The 17827-nt window shown below is 45.0% G+C and overlaps 1 protein-coding gene across 1 annotated transcript in view; it reads left to right on the plus strand.

Annotated features, from left to right (window-relative positions):
* Positions 1–515: 515 nt before the first annotated feature.
* The window catches only part of PROX1 (prospero homeobox 1), a gene marked incomplete at its 3' end in the record, with an annotated part of 46951 nt that continues 29639 nt past the window's right edge, over positions 516–17827 (plus strand). The window contains exons 1-3 of the mRNA XM_080934195.1: positions 516–640; positions 8452–10249; positions 17213–17314. Coding sequence (XP_080790321.1) covers positions 8519–10249; positions 17213–17314 — 1833 coding nt within the window. The 5' untranslated portion in view covers positions 516–640; positions 8452–8518. The remainder of the gene's footprint in view (positions 641–8451; positions 10250–17212; positions 17315–17827) is intronic.

Below are 17827 nucleotides of genomic sequence, written 5' to 3' on the forward strand. Positions count from 1 at the left end.
CCAGCCCCTCACCCCCACCCCTTTTATATATATGTATTTTTTTTTCCTCACAAGTTCTCTTGCCTCGCTATCCCCCCTTGAATCCGAAGGCGCCTCGCGATTGGGTGCTGGGGCCGGGTACGTCAGTGGGACTGTGACGTGCAGTCTTCCTGTTTCCTTCAGCTGTGTCTTAAAGTAAATCTTGTTGTGGAGCGGAGCCCTCAGCTGAGAGAGCGCTAGGAAAGCGACGGCCACTGCAGCCGGGGACGCCGCGCGGCGCACACAAGCCTCTCCGCCGCGCCCGCTGCGCCTCCGGCCACCGCTCCGCGCTCCAGCCCTCGCCGCCTTCTCCGCTCTCTCTCCCCTTCCTTCCCCGGGCTCCGGGCTCTGCCCTGCGCGCCTCTCCCCTCCCCTCCCTCCTTTCTCCCCTCGCCTCTCAGCACTCGCCCAGATCACTCGCTCCCGCACAGACTCACCGACCCCTGGGCCAATTATCACCAGTAAGACATCACCGCGTGCGCGCGTGGGTTTCTTCTCTGCCCGCAAGAGAGAGGAAGAGAGGGGGAGAGGGAGAGAAAAGAAAGAGAGAGAGAGAGAGAAAGAGAGAGAGGGAGAGAGAGAGAGAGAGAGAGAGGCTGCTCCCCGCTGCTGCCCGCACCGCGTAAGTATCTTCACCCGGTTGCTGTCCCCTCCCCTTTTCCAGAATCGCTCGCACTGGCTCGTTCTTGAATGGGAAAGAGAGAGAAGAGCCTCCCGTTACTCACACCCGTGTAAACATTCTTTTTCCAAAGGGGAAAATGGTGTTATTTACATGAATCGTAATCAAATAGCCTCTAAAAACAGTTTTCTAAGCAGGAGGCTCAGTGGAACTCCGCGCTCCGCTCCTCCCAGTTAACGAAGAGTAAGTGACCTGCTTGGCTTTTATTTCTTTCTCGCGCCTGCCGGTGAATGGGGTGATGGTGGCGAAGGGGGGAGGTTGGCGTTGCTGGACTTGTCGCTGATCTTGTCACCTTTTGTGTACTGTGTCTGGGATGCGCTGAAGCTCTGGCTTTCTTTTATTTTTGTATTATTTTTATTTATTTATTGTTCTTGCACTCTTTTCAGGGGAGGGGGCCGGGAGGGAGATGAGTCCCTTTTGGTTGTTCTTCTAGATTTTTTTTCCCTTGCTATCTTCCCAGCTTCTTCTTTCTCTTCTCCTGGAGTTGAAACTCCAGGGCCTGTCCCCGAGTCCTTCTCCCTTTGTCTTGTTTATTCTAGCTGCCTTTCTTCCCGGCTTTCCCTATTTGCTTGGTGTTTGCATACCTTTCACTTCTCCTTTTTAACCCGGAGCAGAGGGCCGACCGTGGGGAAGAGGGCGGGGAGGAGGGGGCGCCCAGTGACTTTCCTCTGTGTGTTCAGAGCTGGGAGCTTGCACCCGGCTCTGCAACCCAGAAGAGACGTGTTGGGGGGGACGGTCCAGAGGAGCGAGCGTGGTCTGCTCGCCCGCGCTGGAAAGCACTGAGTAGAGGGAGTTTTCCCGGGAGCCTCGGGGGTCGCCGGTGGGGCGATCTGGACTCCGCGCCGCGGAGGGCCAGCCCCGGGTCGGGGTGTGCTTGGGCCGCCCATAGGCGAGAAGAAGCTCCCAGCCATTACTGGCACGCTTGGGTGGTGGGCAGCTGCGCCCTGGCCTCGCTGAGTGGTGCTACTCTGTTGCCCCAGTTCCTAGGACTGAAGAGGGAGGAGAAGAGCCCTGCGGAGTGGAGAGGTGAGAGTGATTGTTGCTGAGAAGAACGGCGAGGAAGGCGGGAGGAAGGGGGAGAGCTGCTATCTTGCCTGAACAGACAAGGAGAAGAGACGGGGGAGGGGGCAGTAGACCTCACCCAAAGTCCAGCTGAGCAAGTTGTCGTTGCCTTTATGGTGCCAGCCGGTTAGTCCTGCTAAACTGAGCGCCTGTGCAGAGAGTGATGGGGGCCCGGGGAGAGCAGCGAGCCTCACTCACGCTCTCCCTCCCCTGCCCAGCTTCTTGGGAAGTTGAGTCCTCTCGGCGGCTCAGAGCAGAAGCAGAAGGAGGGGTTGGGAGACAGTCTTAAGTAGTCCAAGGTTGCTGGTTGGAGTGCGAAACGGGCTGTTCTTGGCAGCCTAGAGCCCTTCTCCGCCTCGGGGAAGGCTGGAACCGCACCTGCTTGCTTATATTTTTCCTAGAAGATCTGTGTTGTCTCCTTAAGCTAATGAAAACAGAGCGAGCCCAGGGCGGCCTCCTCTCTCAGACTCTTCCTCTTGTTCTCGCTTTCCAAGCTCTCCCTGCTTTTTACTACCCCCTCCCCGTGCCCCTCTGTTTGAAAAAAAAAAAAAAATCATTTCCTCTCCTAAACCAGTCAGGCAAAAGTCTGTTACCAGAATGCACATGGGCAGGGCTGGACAGGTGTGTTGTGTCAAGAAAGACAGGTGCGAGTTTCCTGGGGTCTGTGTTTCTGTACAGCTCCAGACTACAGGCTTCAGGGATGAAGAGGTTCATGAATTTATGGTGGTTCTCCTTAACGGGATTGTCAGGCCAATGAAAATCTGGCTGTTGGCTGCTGTGTCTGAGCTCCTGCTGTGAGAGGGTGTTTTTTTTGGGGGGGGGGGTAGTATTTGTGTATTTGTCTTAAGGATGTTGGCAGGTGACTGCTGAGGTCATATCTCAGGCTTCTGTCTGCCAGCCTGCCAAAAGCACCCCCCCCCCCACTTCAGGGCAGCAGGTGGAAGGAGTTGACTTTCTCTTTGCTTCCCTCCAGTTCATGTCTCTCTGGCAAGTCAGTGCTGGGGGTGGGGGGGTGGGGTGGCGGAGATTTCCGTGTGTGTGTGTGTGTGTGTGTGTGTGTGTGTGTGTGTGTGTGTGTGTGTACAGCAATGGCTAGTTTGTAACTGCCCAAAATACCAAAGCCAGTTCACAACTGTGACTGTTGTTAAGGCTTGTCTTTGTAGTGTGTTTTCTCTCCCGGGCCCCAAAAGAATAGGTATGTGCCTAAACTCTTTCAAGCCCTTGTGTTAAATACTCTCATAAAGTGAACGGTGCCTGCCATTGTAGCAGACATGTGCCAGGTGTCCTAGATAGGACTTTGATGGAGAGGGAGAATCTAAGTCTGTAAGACGGGAGCTGGGCTTTTTGCTATTTGATGGAAGAGCTGGGCGGCCAGTGCTATGAAGAGTTTCTTGCAAGAACTTCTGAATGTTTTCAGAATGAAACAGGCTGCTTGCAGGGAGAGAAAGAAGAAAGTCTGCTTTTGTGCAGAAGAGATGTTGGGAGTTCTATGTAAGTCTGTCTAAGTTCTTAAAACTTAATCTTCTGAGGCTGTGTTTTTAAACACTTCTCTGAGTTGTATGGGAATTGGTCAGATGATAAGCATCTTTGTTGCTTAGTTTTGTTATTTGGACGTTATTTGTCTTTTTGTTTCCATGAAAATGAGATACATGCTACTTAGTCTTGTAACTTAAACATTTGTCACCCCCTTCCTAGCACTTTCTTCATACGCTTTTGAAGATTTTCAAAATTAAAGTGTTACCTATGGATATCTTCATCTACCTTATTTTTAATAGGCATTCCCCATGCTTGGCACGAATTGATGTTTTATGAGCCTGTTCTGCAGGATTCTACTTATTTCAGTCATCACTTTGTGGGGAGAAAGTCTTGCATAGGCAACATGAATCTTTGTTGCACATGTGTTCATGGCCAGCTGGGCTCCTTTGCAGGTTGTTCAACCTCCAAGCCCGAGCTGACTGACTTTGTAAGTTACCAGGCCCTTCATGTTCACTCAACTCTTAACATCCCTCCCTCTCCGCAGACGACCTGTCTCATTCCAAGTTTGCTCTCAGCTCTGGGCTAGGAGTGCTCTCAATAGAAGGGTTACTACTTAGAATTTTTAAAGAAATTATCCAATGTTGTTGATGTTATAATATGAAAACATGGTGATGTGTTGTTATAGATTTCAAATACAACATTTGTATAAATTGGAAGGGTCAACACACAAGAAATTTCTTCAGTATTCTTGCCTAGTTCATCCCAAGCTTCAAAAGATAATTCTGACCATTTTGATTTTTCTGCAAATGGGGATGGGGGGGGGAGTATGGGTGTGCTTTTTAAGATTATTTCTCACACTCTTTTATTTGCCAGATTTGATGAATTTCAACTTTTAAATAAGTGGAAATCAATATGTTGGGCAGATCTCAAAAATGCTCTGTGTTCATTTTTCAAGTTAAAAATGAATGGAATTTTAGATAAGATGAGGACTAGCAAGTGAAATGGTTATGGTTTAAAAACCTCTTCTTGTAAAAGGAAATTAATATTTTTCTTTTTGTCAGCCAAGATCATAGCTTGTTAAAGTATTAACTTGTGCTAAAGTAGGTTCTTCAAAACTGTCAAAGGCTTTCTTCACCTCATAGCATGCAGAAATATCTCTAAGTCAAAAGTTGCTGGTTAGCAGAAATGCAGGGTAGGGGCAGCTAGTAACTCCGTGTGTGTGTGTGTGTGTGTGTGTGTGTGTGTGTGTGTGTGTGTGTGTGAATCAAAGCTTCTGATTCCCCCCTGTGGAATTGAGGCTGGTTTTCAGAATGACTTAAACTGTTCTTAATGCTATTATACTTGAAACTATATGACCAGCTTAAATTGTTAGAAACCCCTTTAAGTTGACTTTGTAAAAAAAAAAAATCCAAGTCATTTCTTGAAATAATTTTATCAACCTGGACAGATAGCTGAATGAGTGTAGCAGGAACCCATGCCAGCCATCCATTCCCCGTGCTTCATAAAAGATTTCTCTGAACTATCAGAATAATTACCATAATGAAACACTTCTTTGTCTAGAATCTGGGCTCCAGAGAGACGTAGTAAAAGTTACACACCCCCTCCCCAAAATAAGTTCTTTATTGAAGCCCAGCCCTGCGCCACTCCACTTCAGACTGTTTGCTGTGTTTCCTTGAAATTCTTTACTGAAAATTGTTTGGTTTTCTTGGTTTTGGGGATTTTTTCCCCTCGTTTTTGTTTGTTTTACATGAAGTCAAAAGTACCCCCTGCATGGATCCTCTTTGTGATATAGAATGTGGGTTTCAAGGAGGAATCTTTTGGAGCAGTTGGCTCTGACTTGATCAGGTCTGAAGTTGCCTTCCTATTAACCCCTCCCCACCAGTGGCATCTGGTGCTTTATGCCTCCCATTGTACAAGTGTTTGGGCGCCTGTGCTTAGGCTGCAAACCAATCGATGCAACGCATGTTTAATAATTTAACAATGTAGCATTATTTCCACCTGAATTCTGGAGGGCTTTATAAAACACATGTATTTGGGCAAGTCATCATTTGGGTCCGGAATCTATTATCACTCTTTTTCCATCTTCTTTATAGTGTTTCTCAGCAAGACCGGCCCAACGGCTCTATATTGCCTGCTTAAACCAGAGATTGATAAAGTGAAAACATAAGAATCTATAGTAATTGGAGTTGACAAACCACAGCTCAGTTAGAATGCTAAGAGATGTTGAGTTGTTGGTTAGCTTAGTGGGTTGACACTGTGGGTGACTAAGTCCTTATATAGCATCCTGGAAACTATGGGTAGGAAATTAAGGGAGTCCTTGGAAAATGTTCTTACCTAGATTCCATTTACCATGGCCACTTGATAGTGAATTTTGATGTGGAAAAATATTTTTATACATTCTATTTAATGAAATACAATATAATACTATACTATGTCAGCCAACTATTATTTAATCTTACCTATAATGTCCCTAGCTTATGGCTCCGATGTGCCTGATCACACTCCTTTTTATTTTTAAGTTTAAATCATAAAGCTATTTGGAGAAATAAATTAATTACCTATCAAAATAATGTCCTGTCTTGCTGGATAAAACTATTTTTCCCACTTATTTTGTTCTTTGTATTTGTTGTTTATATCTCTTGGAATTCTACAGGAAGACCTAAAGTATTGGTATTCTTCTTGTCCAGAATAGAAATAAATCATTATTTAATTTTAAATGATACCTGCTTAAGATTTTTTATTTTAATCAATTTAGTTGCGTGAATTTGGAGGGAGTTACAGCATACTGGTCCTCAATGGATGCAGTGTGTATGCTTAATTAATATTTATTCTCCAGTGAATATAAGGAGTGGGATCTTCCTATCTTAGGAAGAACCAGGCCTCCTCTTGGCTCTGGTTTGAGGCAGGGATGCAGCTGTTGATACCTAGTCAACATGAGAGGAAGTGCGGCTGACATAGAGGTGAATGGCAGCTGGGACAGGAAGGATGCCTGGGATGACCTTGTGCTCATCAGCACACTGGCATGTCCTCTGGGATCCTCTGCTCCAGAGGTGCTCTCCAGAGTCCAAGATGAGCAGGAGGGAGAAACCATCCGTGTGGCAGGGTGAACGAGGTGGGGGGGGAGGAACACAGCCAGGAGTTTCTTCCAGTCTTCACTGGAGATCTGGGTGCTTTACAGGGGATGCTGAAGGAAAAATAATTTACACACACATACAAATGATGGGAAAATGTTGAACTGATGGCAAGGAGTCCTGGTTTGGGAAGCTGCTACATGCACCAAAGAATCTTCCTCAGAAACGGCCCTTCGCTCCTTGCTTACCCTGACCCGACAGCTTCGCCTGCATTACCTATCTGACTCAATGTGCTACCAGAAAAATATGTGTTGCTGCATTTTATCTTCCCCAAACCAGGTGTATTATCGGGGAGAGAGGAGTCTCAGTTGTTCTAAACTTAATGTTGAACTTAAAGGCATTGATATCCCTCCTATTCAGGTTATTTTGTCTTAAACTGTTTCACCCTCAGACATATAAAGATCTCTAAAAAGAAATAACATCTTGCCTTCAGGATTCCCTGAAGCTGGCTCTCTTAAACAAACAAACAAACAAACAAACAAAAAACATCAGAGAAAAACACCTAGAGCAAACACAGCTTGGTGAAATATTTATCATAGAAAACCAAACCAAAACAAAACAAAAAAAAAAAAAACAAAAAAAAAAAAAACAAAAACAAAAACACACCAACATATTGCTGCCATATAAGCATGGAACATTTTCTTGATTTTTTGCAGGTTATTTCATGCTGAAATTATGCCTATTTGCATGGGTAGTCATTCTTTAGAACTATCCACAGATGCACTCCTAGGGAGCACATAGATGTTTTTACAGGTGAACCGAAAGAGATGGGAGAGATTCCAAGCACTCCGCACGCTGCCTTTGGCAATGGACCCTGTTATTGTGAAGCTGTGCTCTGTTAAGCAAACTCGAAGTTCAGTATCAGATAAACCTGGCATGAAGGCAGTATTTTCATTTTCTTCATAAAAACGTTAATTGTAAACAAAAAGATGTGCTGTCTCTTGCATGCATATAAAATTTGGGGTTAGCGTTGCTAGTTACTAAGTGACAGTTTATCAAGGGCCTTTGATAAAATGTATGCAAGGGTTTTTCCTTTTTATATCTTGTCCCCCCAAACAATGCTAGTTTGCATACAAAGAAGCTACCTCCCTTTCGCATATTTGATTGATATTTATTTCTTTTATATTTTTCTCCAGTTTTCTGTTTAGTACCCCCCTGGCCCCCGTCCTTTACTTGGCATAGGCCATAAGAACCAGGAATGGTGTATGTTGAAGAGTTTCTTAGCCACTGAAGTACTGTTATGACAGATTTACCAGAACAAAAATAGTTGAATATACGTGTATTCTTGCCTGGTCCAATAATGCACTATTGCACAGACTGTCTCCTAAAAACGTGGCAACAGCCCATCTAGCTTTCTAACAATTGAAGCCACCAAAAAGGCTAATGTGACCCTTTCTAAACATCTCCATGTTATACGTAGCCTCAGTCACAGATACCATCTCTACCGTGAATTCACTGGTTCAAAACTTGTAACAATACTAAAGAAGCCTATTGAACAGTGTCTGTGCCTTCATCTTGTTGCTTAACACACCACCTACACCCCCAGGTTACATGTGTCAAAGTTGCTTTTCAATTCTATAACAAAATAGGTAGGATTTCAGCCTTCCTTTCCTTAAGTAGCATAAGAGCCACAGTGGCTTCCAGATCAGATTTTCTTCCAAATTTCACACAGCCTCAAATTTTCACCCTGTTTCTTAAGACTAACCTATTCCCCTCTTCTTTTATAATAAGAGTCTCAACACCCCCAAATTTAATCAATTGCTCATCAGAGGTTATGTTCTTATAATCTGCCATTTCTTCTGCAGATAAACAGTATCATTTTAGGCATTTGTGAAAGAGAATCATATTACTGGTGCTTAAGCAGTTTTTGCTTTTTTTTTTTTAATCTTAATCCATCTTAAACCAGTGGAGCAGAAATATTTAAAAATGTTTCATTTCAAGCGGAGTTCATGATAAATTGCAATAATTGTGATGTGCCATAAATCCCAGAGCCTATGCATTTTGCATTTGATTCAGGATTGAGGTCAGGAAATTTGGAGAAATTTAAAGAAAATGATTCATCAGCCCTTTTGTTCTGTTGGCCAGGGTCCCGGGATTCTTGAGCTGTGCCCAGCTGACGAGCTTTTGAAGATGGCACAATAACTGTCCAGTGATGCCTGACCATGACAGCACAGCCCTCTTAAGCCGGCAAACCAAGAGGAGAAGGGTTGACATTGGAGTGAAAAGGACGGTAGGGACAGCATCTGCATTTTTTGCTAAGGCAAGGGCAACATTTTTCAGTGCCATGAATCCCCAAGGTTCAGAGCAGGATGTTGAATATTCTGTGGTGCAACACGCAGATGGGGAAAAGTCGAACGTCCTCCGCAAGCTGCTGAAGAGGGCGAACTCGTATGAAGATGCCATGATGCCTTTTCCAGGAGCAACTATAATTTCCCAGCTGTTGAAAAATAACATGAACAAAAACGGTGGCACCGAGCCCAGTTTCCAAGCCGGCGGACTCTCTAGCACAGGCTCCGAAGTACATCAGGAGGATATATGTAGCAACTCTTCAAGAGACAGCCCCCCAGAGTGTCTTTCCCCTTTTGGCAGGCCTACTATGAGCCAGTTTGATGTGGATCGCTTATGTGATGAGCACCTGAGAGCAAAGCGCGCCCGGGTTGAGAATATCATTCGGGGTATGAGCCATTCCCCCAGTGTGGCATTAAGAGGCAATGAAAACGAAAGAGAGATGGCCCCGCACTCTGTGAGTCCCCGAGAAAGTTACAGAGAAAACAAACGCAAGCAGAAGCTGCCCCAGCAGCAGCAACAGAGTTTCCAGCAGCTGGTTTCAGCCCGAAAAGAACAGAAGCGAGAGGAGCGCCGACAGCTGAAACAGCAGCTGGAAGACATGCAGAAACAGCTGCGCCAGCTGCAGGAGAAGTTCTACCAGGTCTACGACAGCACCGACTCTGAAAATGATGAAGATGGCGACCTGTCTGAAGACAGCATGCGCTCTGAGATCCTGGATGCACGGGCCCAGGACTCGGTGGGGCGCTCAGACAATGAGATGTGTGAGCTGGACCCAGGGCAGTTCATCGACAGGGCCCGGGCCCTCATCAGGGAGCAGGAGATGGCCGAGAACAAGCCTAAGCGAGAAGGCAGCAACAAAGAAAGAGACCACGGGCCAAACTCCTTGCAGCCAGAAGGCAAGCATCTGGCAGAAACGTTAAAACAGGAGCTGAACACGGCCATGTCACAGGTCGTGGACACAGTGGTCAAAGTCTTCTCAGCCAAACCCTCTCGCCAGATTCCTCAGGTCTTCCCACCTCTCCAGATCCCACAGGCCAGATTCGCAGTCAATGGGGAAAACCACAATTTCCACACGGCCAACCAGCGCCTGCAATGCTTTGGTGATGTCATCATTCCGAACCCCCTGGACACCTTTGGCAATGTGCAGATGCCTAGTTCCACAGACCAGACGGAAGCCCTTCCCCTGGTGGTCCGCAAAAACTCATCCGAGCAATCTGCCTCTGGCCAGGCCACTGGTGGCCACCACCAGCCCCTGCACCAGTCGCCCCTTTCGGCCACCACAGGCTTCACCACCCCTAGCTTCCGCCATCCCTTTCCCCTTCCCTTGATGGCTTACCCTTTTCAGAGTCCGCTAGGTGCTCCCTCTGGCTCCTTCTCGGGAAAAGACAGAGCCTCTCCTGAGTCCTTAGACTTGACTCGGGACACAACGAGTCTGAGGACCAAGATGTCATCCCACCATCTGAGCCACCACCCCTGTTCACCAGCACACCCACCCAGCACTGCAGAAGGACTCTCTTTGTCACTCATAAAGTCTGAGTGTGGAGATCTTCAAGATATGTCCGACATCTCACCTTACTCGGGAAGCGCAATATCCTTTTATCTTTCCCTCAGGAACAACCATAAACAAAAGCCCAGAGAAGGTCTGCACAAAGCTTAGGTCCCCACACTGTATAGGGGGATATATGTCAGTGTGTTTTCCGTGTGTTCTGGGAGGTTTGGTTTGGTTTGGGTTTGGGGACTTTGAGAAGCATCACTAAATAGCCCAGGCTGGCCTAGGTCTCCTAAGATACTCAGGTGACAGGCATGGCTCACAGCGCATAGCCTTCGTAAGAACGCTGTCTTCCTATAACTCACCATGGTAGGCTTGTGACAGCTATGTGCTGGATGTTTCTGATTGCAGAGAAACTTAAAAACTGACCCCAACATCTCTATAACTTCAACAAGAGCTGATTTGCCTCTAGTAACTGTTTCCAAGGTGATTTCTCAACAGTGCTTTTTCTCCTGCCCTTTCTTCCTGTGTGACTTTTCTCTCTCCTTTTGACCAAAGTAAGGAGAAAAGCCAGTTTTCAGACCTGTGATTCCATTAAGAATTCTCACTGTCAGCTGCCTTTGAGGCTGCTGTGGGCTATAGAAGCCTGACTACCTCTCATATGAAGATGCTGTTCGGTGGAACAGACAGCCATGGGTGGGTGGGGGGCTTGCCTTCTCTCTTTAATCTTTAAGTGAGACTGTTTTTAAGGGAAATGGGCAGGTACTGATTTATTCCGATGGTTTCAGACTCTCCCTCTCTCTCAATCACCGAGGCTCGTCCGTGGGTCTGGGGCAGCTGCCTGTACGCATGAGTGACCCCTGCTCAGCCAAACACAGAAATCTTTTGTCCTAACATACACAAAGCAAATTATTTTTGAAAACGAGAGAACACAGTTAATCCAAAACTCAGCTGTATAAAAACGGCCCCTTTAATGACTCTTTTTCTGTCTTGAACCTGGCTTAGGTAGAGATGCCACTTACATTTTTAGCAGATCTGCTCTGTATTTCTGTGATTGTTTTTAATCCATAAGTTTTTTCTTCTACAAATCAATCCTTTCAATCTCAAAAAAAAAAAAAAAAAAAAAAAAATCTTGTGGTTGTTTGTCTTTGGGGGTGTGGATAACAGTAGCATTTGGGGGGCAGGTGGAGGCATGCCTCTTGTATAATAAATTACCAGATGGATATAAAATTTAGCAATTAAGTTGGCTGTTACTAAATTGAGAATTTTGAGCAATCGTCTTGATGACTAGAAATTGACATTTTAGTAGCTAAGCCCACTCCAGAGGCTGCATGTATGATCCCAGTCCCCGGGATGGTTGATATATTGTATCTCATTCCTTCAGGGGAGTCTGGTCAAGAGAGCTGAAGCCAGGAGCATGAGGTTCCTGGACCACTCAGACCAGCATCACTTCCCACACCAGGGAAGATAAGAACATCTTGGGCAAAGACAAAGTCACTGAGTCTGAGCTTGTTTGCTGGTCCAAGACCCTAACAGTCAGTGCACCAAAAGCTAAGCCTCACAGTTGTTTTCTGTATTACCAGCCTGCAACAAAACTGGAGCAGACCTACTTGGCAGAAGAAAGAGAAAGGAAGGACAGGACAGCTTTAGTGGTTGTCAGTCTTCCCACAAGGGCCATCATTTTAGGCTAATGTCTAAGGTTAGACTCCTTGTATCTCAGAGAACTGCATTTTAAAACAAAAGGTAAAGTAGCTATATCTCTGCCTCATGTCTCCCTGTCTCTGTCTCTCTGTCTCCCATCCCTCTGTCTCTGTCTCCCTGTCTCTGTCTCTCACCTGTCTGTGTGTGTCTGCTTGTCTGTCTCTTTCTCTCAAACACGCACGCGCACGTGCACACACACACACACACACACACACACACACACACAGAGTAACACATCATTTTGGTGACCAGTTAAGCTAGGTTTTGAAACCCTGACCATACACAGCAAAGTCAGGTTAATAAGCCAGCTTTCTAAGTTTTGGACTTCTTAACATGATCGGACAATTATGATCACACCCTTTCTTCTTTAGCTTGGTTTTCTAGAGAAAAAAAAAGTTTTTCAGTTTGCCTTAAGTACACTGTGCAACCTTTCTATCTAACTCCCGGAGGAACTTTGAGGATTTGAAGGGAAAGGAGCCCCATCCTCCCCCATACACCCATGGCTATAAAGAACACGTGGGAGCATCTTCGGGGAGTGGCAATTCTGTCTTCTGCTGCTTTGGTCCCCTTCTGAGCTGTCTTGGCAGGAGATACCCATGTTCTCCTGAAATGTGAGTTAGTCACATCTGGGGTTGTTTCCTTTTTTCAGGCTCTTGGCTTTAGGCATCTTGTTAGCAATTGGCCATTTTGTTTCCCACACTTTGGGCTCTCACCTCTGTCTTTCTGCTCTCCTCTACTCATTGCACTGTGACTGCTTAGCTCCTTAAAAGATCAAATTTTGGGGAAAGGATGGGCCAGCCACAAGAGGAAACCAGCCTCTCCTCTGCACCTGCTTCCTGGGGCAGCAGGGCCCATCACTCACCTGATTCAGACACCTGCTGCTGGACAGAATCATTTCTGTCTATTCAGTTTTAGACCAAAAACAAACAAACAAAATAAAACAAAAACAACCCCCTCCCCAAATTTGATCTTTGCTTGGTAAAATCTTAAGGAATCATTACAAGTAACATTGCAGTTCAGTTTTGTACTACGGTGCCCTAGGGGGAACAATCTTAATGGAAAGGGATAGAATGCCAAATGGTCATGATTAACTTTTTTTTTTTAAACCTTGGCATGCTAAAGTGAACCCAGGGTCTTCTGCATGCTAGGCAAACAATTTGCCCACTGAACTATCACTCAAAGACAGCATCATTTCCCTCTTGTGACTCCAAAGGGTATTCCTGTTTCTCGGTGGAATCACCATGATAAAGATCAGTGGTAAATACCCACTTCTCAAGTGGCTACAGGTTCTGCTGAGCACATTCGTCACTTACATTTGAAAAACTGGGCTCACAGTCCTTGTGGTTCTCATAGAAAGAAGTCTTTGTGTTTGTGTTAAATGGAACTTTAGTGCACCTGGTTAAAGAGCTCATGTCTTGAGTATAAAACAACGTGTCCAGCATCTTTGCAAATGAATCTGTTTAATCAAATATTAAGTTTTATTCAAATCCCCAGAGAATCAGTTAGCCAATTGTCTTTCCTCGTGATGTTTCTTGTCCCTCGTCTTCTTTGCATCTCAAGAAAAAATAGCCTCGTGTCCACCGTCTGCATTTGCATTCACCCAGCCCAAACACAGAGTTGTCAGATGAACCATTAAGGGATGTGCGGCTGGAGGTTCTCAGCCTGTTCTCTGGGCTTGACATTTGCAAAGAGTGTCACGTGATGATTTGGGGCTGAGAAAGGGAAACTGTTTTGTGGCATAGATTGATGTCAAATTATAAAACACTGGTTGAAAAAGGATGATTTTTTTTTTTTCTGGTTGGTTGAGACAAGGTAGCCTAGGCTGGCCTTGAGATTATAGCAATTCTCCTGCCTCAGCAACCCTCATGCTGGGATTACAGGTGTGAAGTGTGGCCTTTGACATCTTGAGAAGCCTTGGAGAGCCTCGGAATTTAACACATAGAGGAAATCCTGAATGGCTACAAGCACCTAACCATTTTTAAAAAATAAGAAAAAGAAGTCATTCAAATAAACAAACAAAACCTTAAACAGCTCTCTGATGATGTGAGACTCATAAGAGAGTGATGAACCGCTCTATTTCTGTCCCTAAATGAGAATTTAGCGCTTTTCCATTCATTGAATTTTCTTGAGAAATTCTCAGAGACGGGAAAATTCTGTTTCAAAGTGCTTAGAAAATGTGATAACCCTCTTCCCTAGGAGGAACTACAGCTAGAAACAGAGTTCAACTAGGAAACATTTTTTTTCTTCCTGTAGCCTTCAGGCCTATTCTTCTTGCCTTTGCCCTTTTGCTGCCTGGACTGTTGTTCCTCCCATGGCTGCTGCTTAGGTAAGGTTATATTGTGCTTGGTAAACAAACCGCACTGAGCCTCTCAGGTTGTTTAAACTCTTGGGTTCCGCTGTAGCCTTCCTCTTTCCTGATCCTTTATATGTCTGAGCAGATGTCTTTCATTAATTTATGGATTTATCATCTTCTCTCTCTCTCTCTCTCTCTCTCTCTCTCTCTCTCTCTCTCTCTCTCTCTCTCTCTCTCTCTCTTACACCTGGCAGCTGTCTCAAGTTTCTGCAGTTATTGTCTATTTTGCATTACACATAGAATTGAATGTCATCTGTCTTCACAAAGCTGAGCCGCCCGCCTGCCCGTGTGAGCTGCTGCCGCCGGGACAGAGCTTGTTTGCACCCCTCCCCTCCCCCACCCCTTCACCTCCTTAATATTTATTTGTGCTCATTTTCTTTCCTGGCCTTGAATGGAGCTTAGCCCGTGTTCAGTACAGCTGTATGTTTACTGAATCTATTCCATCCTGAGTCATTGTGCGTGTGTAAGTATCCAGGAAACAGCCAGTGCCTTCTTGGAAGAGCAGTTGCTTTCAGCACAAGCACTTAAAAGGGAAATTAACCAATTGGTCAGTTCAGATTGATTTTGAGGAGGAAAAAAAAAGGATTATCTAACTGCTGGCTTTTAAATGTTTCATTAGCTATTTTTAATAGTTTATTAGAAACATATATTTTATGAGAATTTTATCTTAATTACACAGGATCAAGAGGGACAGAGACAGGCTGTGTTCTCTTTGGACAGATCTTTCCAGGTATTACCAACCGGAAAAATCTTGAAGCAAAAAACAAAACAAAACAAAACAAAACAAAAAACAAAAACAAAAAACAGAAAGAACCTTGAATGATCCAAATCAGAATAATTTTTTTCCACTAAATAAAAAGCCTCTAAATTCTGATCAAAAGAGAATGGATTTTTTTTTTTTAAATACAAAGAGCTGAAATAGCTTAACAAAATTTAGATGCCCAGAAAGCCCCAGGGTATTTGGGCAAGCCTGTGCCTCTCTGAGGCACAGGGCAAAACAGGTTTTTGTTTCTTTTGTTTTTGTTTGTGTATGAGACCAAATCTTCAAGATTTGGACTCAGAATCCTAGGCAGGGGTCTCTGAAAGAAAAGATTAGAACCCCGAGTAAGATATTCATCCAAGTTTGGGCTCCCTTAAAACTCTTATCATGAGGCTGGAGACAGCTTGCAGCCACGGTCTCACTTATCCATTCGGACAGATGGCCCTGAAGTGTGCCGGCTCCTCTCGCTGCCTCCATCAGTCTAATGGAGGTTACTAGAGGGCCTTTCAGCTTTTCCTTGGCACAACAAGTATGTCAGTCATAAATAACCGTCTTTGTAATCATTAAGGACCTTAAACAAAAACACAAGTTCAGTTAAGCTGCTCTGGCTTGCACACAGGGAAAAAAAATCAAAATTTATTTCTTCAGTGTTTATTCTCAGTCTCTCTCTCTTTCACACACACACACACACACACACACACACACACACACACACACACACAAAGTTAACTTTTCCATGTAAAAATAAAGGGAATCATTTTTTGACAGTGTAGGATATAAAAGAGGGTGTTTATCTTTGGAACACATTCACAGCAGACTGTTTCATCAGGAATAGTCAAGAGCTTATCAATATTAATTTGGTTGTGTACCTCTCTTGATCCTTTCTGGTTCCTCGCTACTTTTATGGTTCCCAGTGCCATTCCTAATGGGAGACACCGGGACCTGGTTCTCTTTCTCAAATATCTATGTTTATCTGACCTTTCTTCTTAAGGTGTGCACTTTTCACTGGGTAGCTGAGGGTGTATGGGTCTCTCTCTCTCTCGCTCTCTCTCTCTCTCTCTCTCTCTCTGTCTCTCTCTCTTTCTCTCTGTCTCTCTCGTTTCCCACCCTTATTTTTCCCACTCTCCTTTGAGAGATAGTTCTTAGAGGAGCCTCCAGGAAGGACCCTTAATTGACCTTGTGGGGGACCACATTGATTTTCTCCACGTGCATCTTCATCTCTGATAAATTATAAAGCCATTAATTTGCTGAGGAAATGGCAGGGCCAGGCTGCGGCACAGATGTGACCAGAGCCATCCCAGCTCGGAGCCTGCTGAGGAGTGCCAAGAATCTGGGAGAGATTCAGGCAGCCTGGATTGTTATGGTTAGCCTGCCATTCTCTTGGGAAGTGTTTGCGTTGCCACTGTTTACAGATCTAAAAGGTGATGATGTTTCTAGATAAATAGGCTTTCTTATTTGGGGTAAGTGGCTACTTATTGATCTACTAACCCACATCTATTGATTTGTTAGCCCCCAACTACTATGTCATTCTCAAAGGAGTTAACTATAAATCCAGGTCGGGTAAATTGTATTTGGTGTTGGACCATTGCTTTAACAAAAGTGACACCCCACTCCTGCTCTGTCCTGCGAGGCTGCCCCTCCCTAGTTTGAGTGTTCTCTTAAAGGAAACGGATCAGAGACAATCAAAATAAGACCGGAGAAACTGAGTCTCGAATTTTCACTGTGTTAGCTAGCACTACAAGGTAAAGCATGAAGCTTGCATCACAGTGTTTAAAATGACGTGTTGTGTAGCTAGCTTTACCCAGGCCGGCTTGATCATCTGACACAAACCACAGAGTGTAGGAAAAAGAGAGGGGAGAAGGCAGCTGTGGAGAAGAAAAGGAGCCCCTAGACTAAGCCCCTGCAGTGGGCCCTGGGCTGTCTGTCTCCTTAGGAACAAGAACATGGATGGTATACTAGACTTTAACTGGGGAGGAGGGCTTGGACATTCCCATCAGGTAGGAGCCAAGAATCTGTAGCTGAACTGTGCCTCCTAACCTCTCCATTTGGCAATGTGAGGCAGGCAGCGCATATTCTGAGCACAAGGTGGCCAGTTAGTGATGGATTCCAAAAGCCATATGGATGACCACCCAGCCTTCCCAGCACTGCTTATGGGGACTGGACACATTGTCAGTGTGTGCAGAGACGGGGAGAGAGGGATACTCCCTTGTGTTTAGCCACGTTTGTGCCTTAACCGGTTGTATCCCACATGCAGGAAGGGCTATCACCCAATCACTTGAAGAAGGCCAAGCTTATGTTCTTTTACACCCGCTACCCCAGCTCCAACATGCTGAAGACCTACTTCTCGGATGTGAAGGTAGGGGCTGTTTTCTTTACCCATCTTTCATTGTCTGCGGGTTTGGTAGTGATCTGAACTCTCGGGAGTTCATGGAGACCAGTATGGGGACCACGTATGATGTGCACCTATAATGCAATTGGTTGTTCTTCCTGTGTGTTTGTCTAAAGGTGTGAAGCAAAGTTACAACTAGTCCATTAAACCCAGGGATATTTCCTAAGTCACATGGGTTAGTAGTGCAGCCTAGGAGGCTTTGCCTCTGTCTTTGCATGTTTTAATAGCTTCCTGTATGAATCTCCACTCGCTGGTAATGTCTGGACCTTCCAAGAAAACAAACAAACAAAACAGAACAAAAGATTTCCAACCCCCTCTGCAATAGTAAACTGTTTCTTTTTTTGTTGGATTTTCCATATTTGTGTCTCTGAAAGCTAACTTTTAGCACCTCCTTCCCCCTCCTGTGGAAAGGAGTGTACACTGAAATTCTCTATGCAGTAACTGCTTAAAAACAAAAGTGATGATTGTCTCTTATTTACA

Source organism: Micromys minutus, assembly GCF_963924665.1.
Source record: "Micromys minutus genome assembly, chromosome: 1".
Lineage (NCBI taxonomy): Eukaryota > Metazoa > Chordata > Mammalia > Rodentia > Muridae > Micromys > Micromys minutus.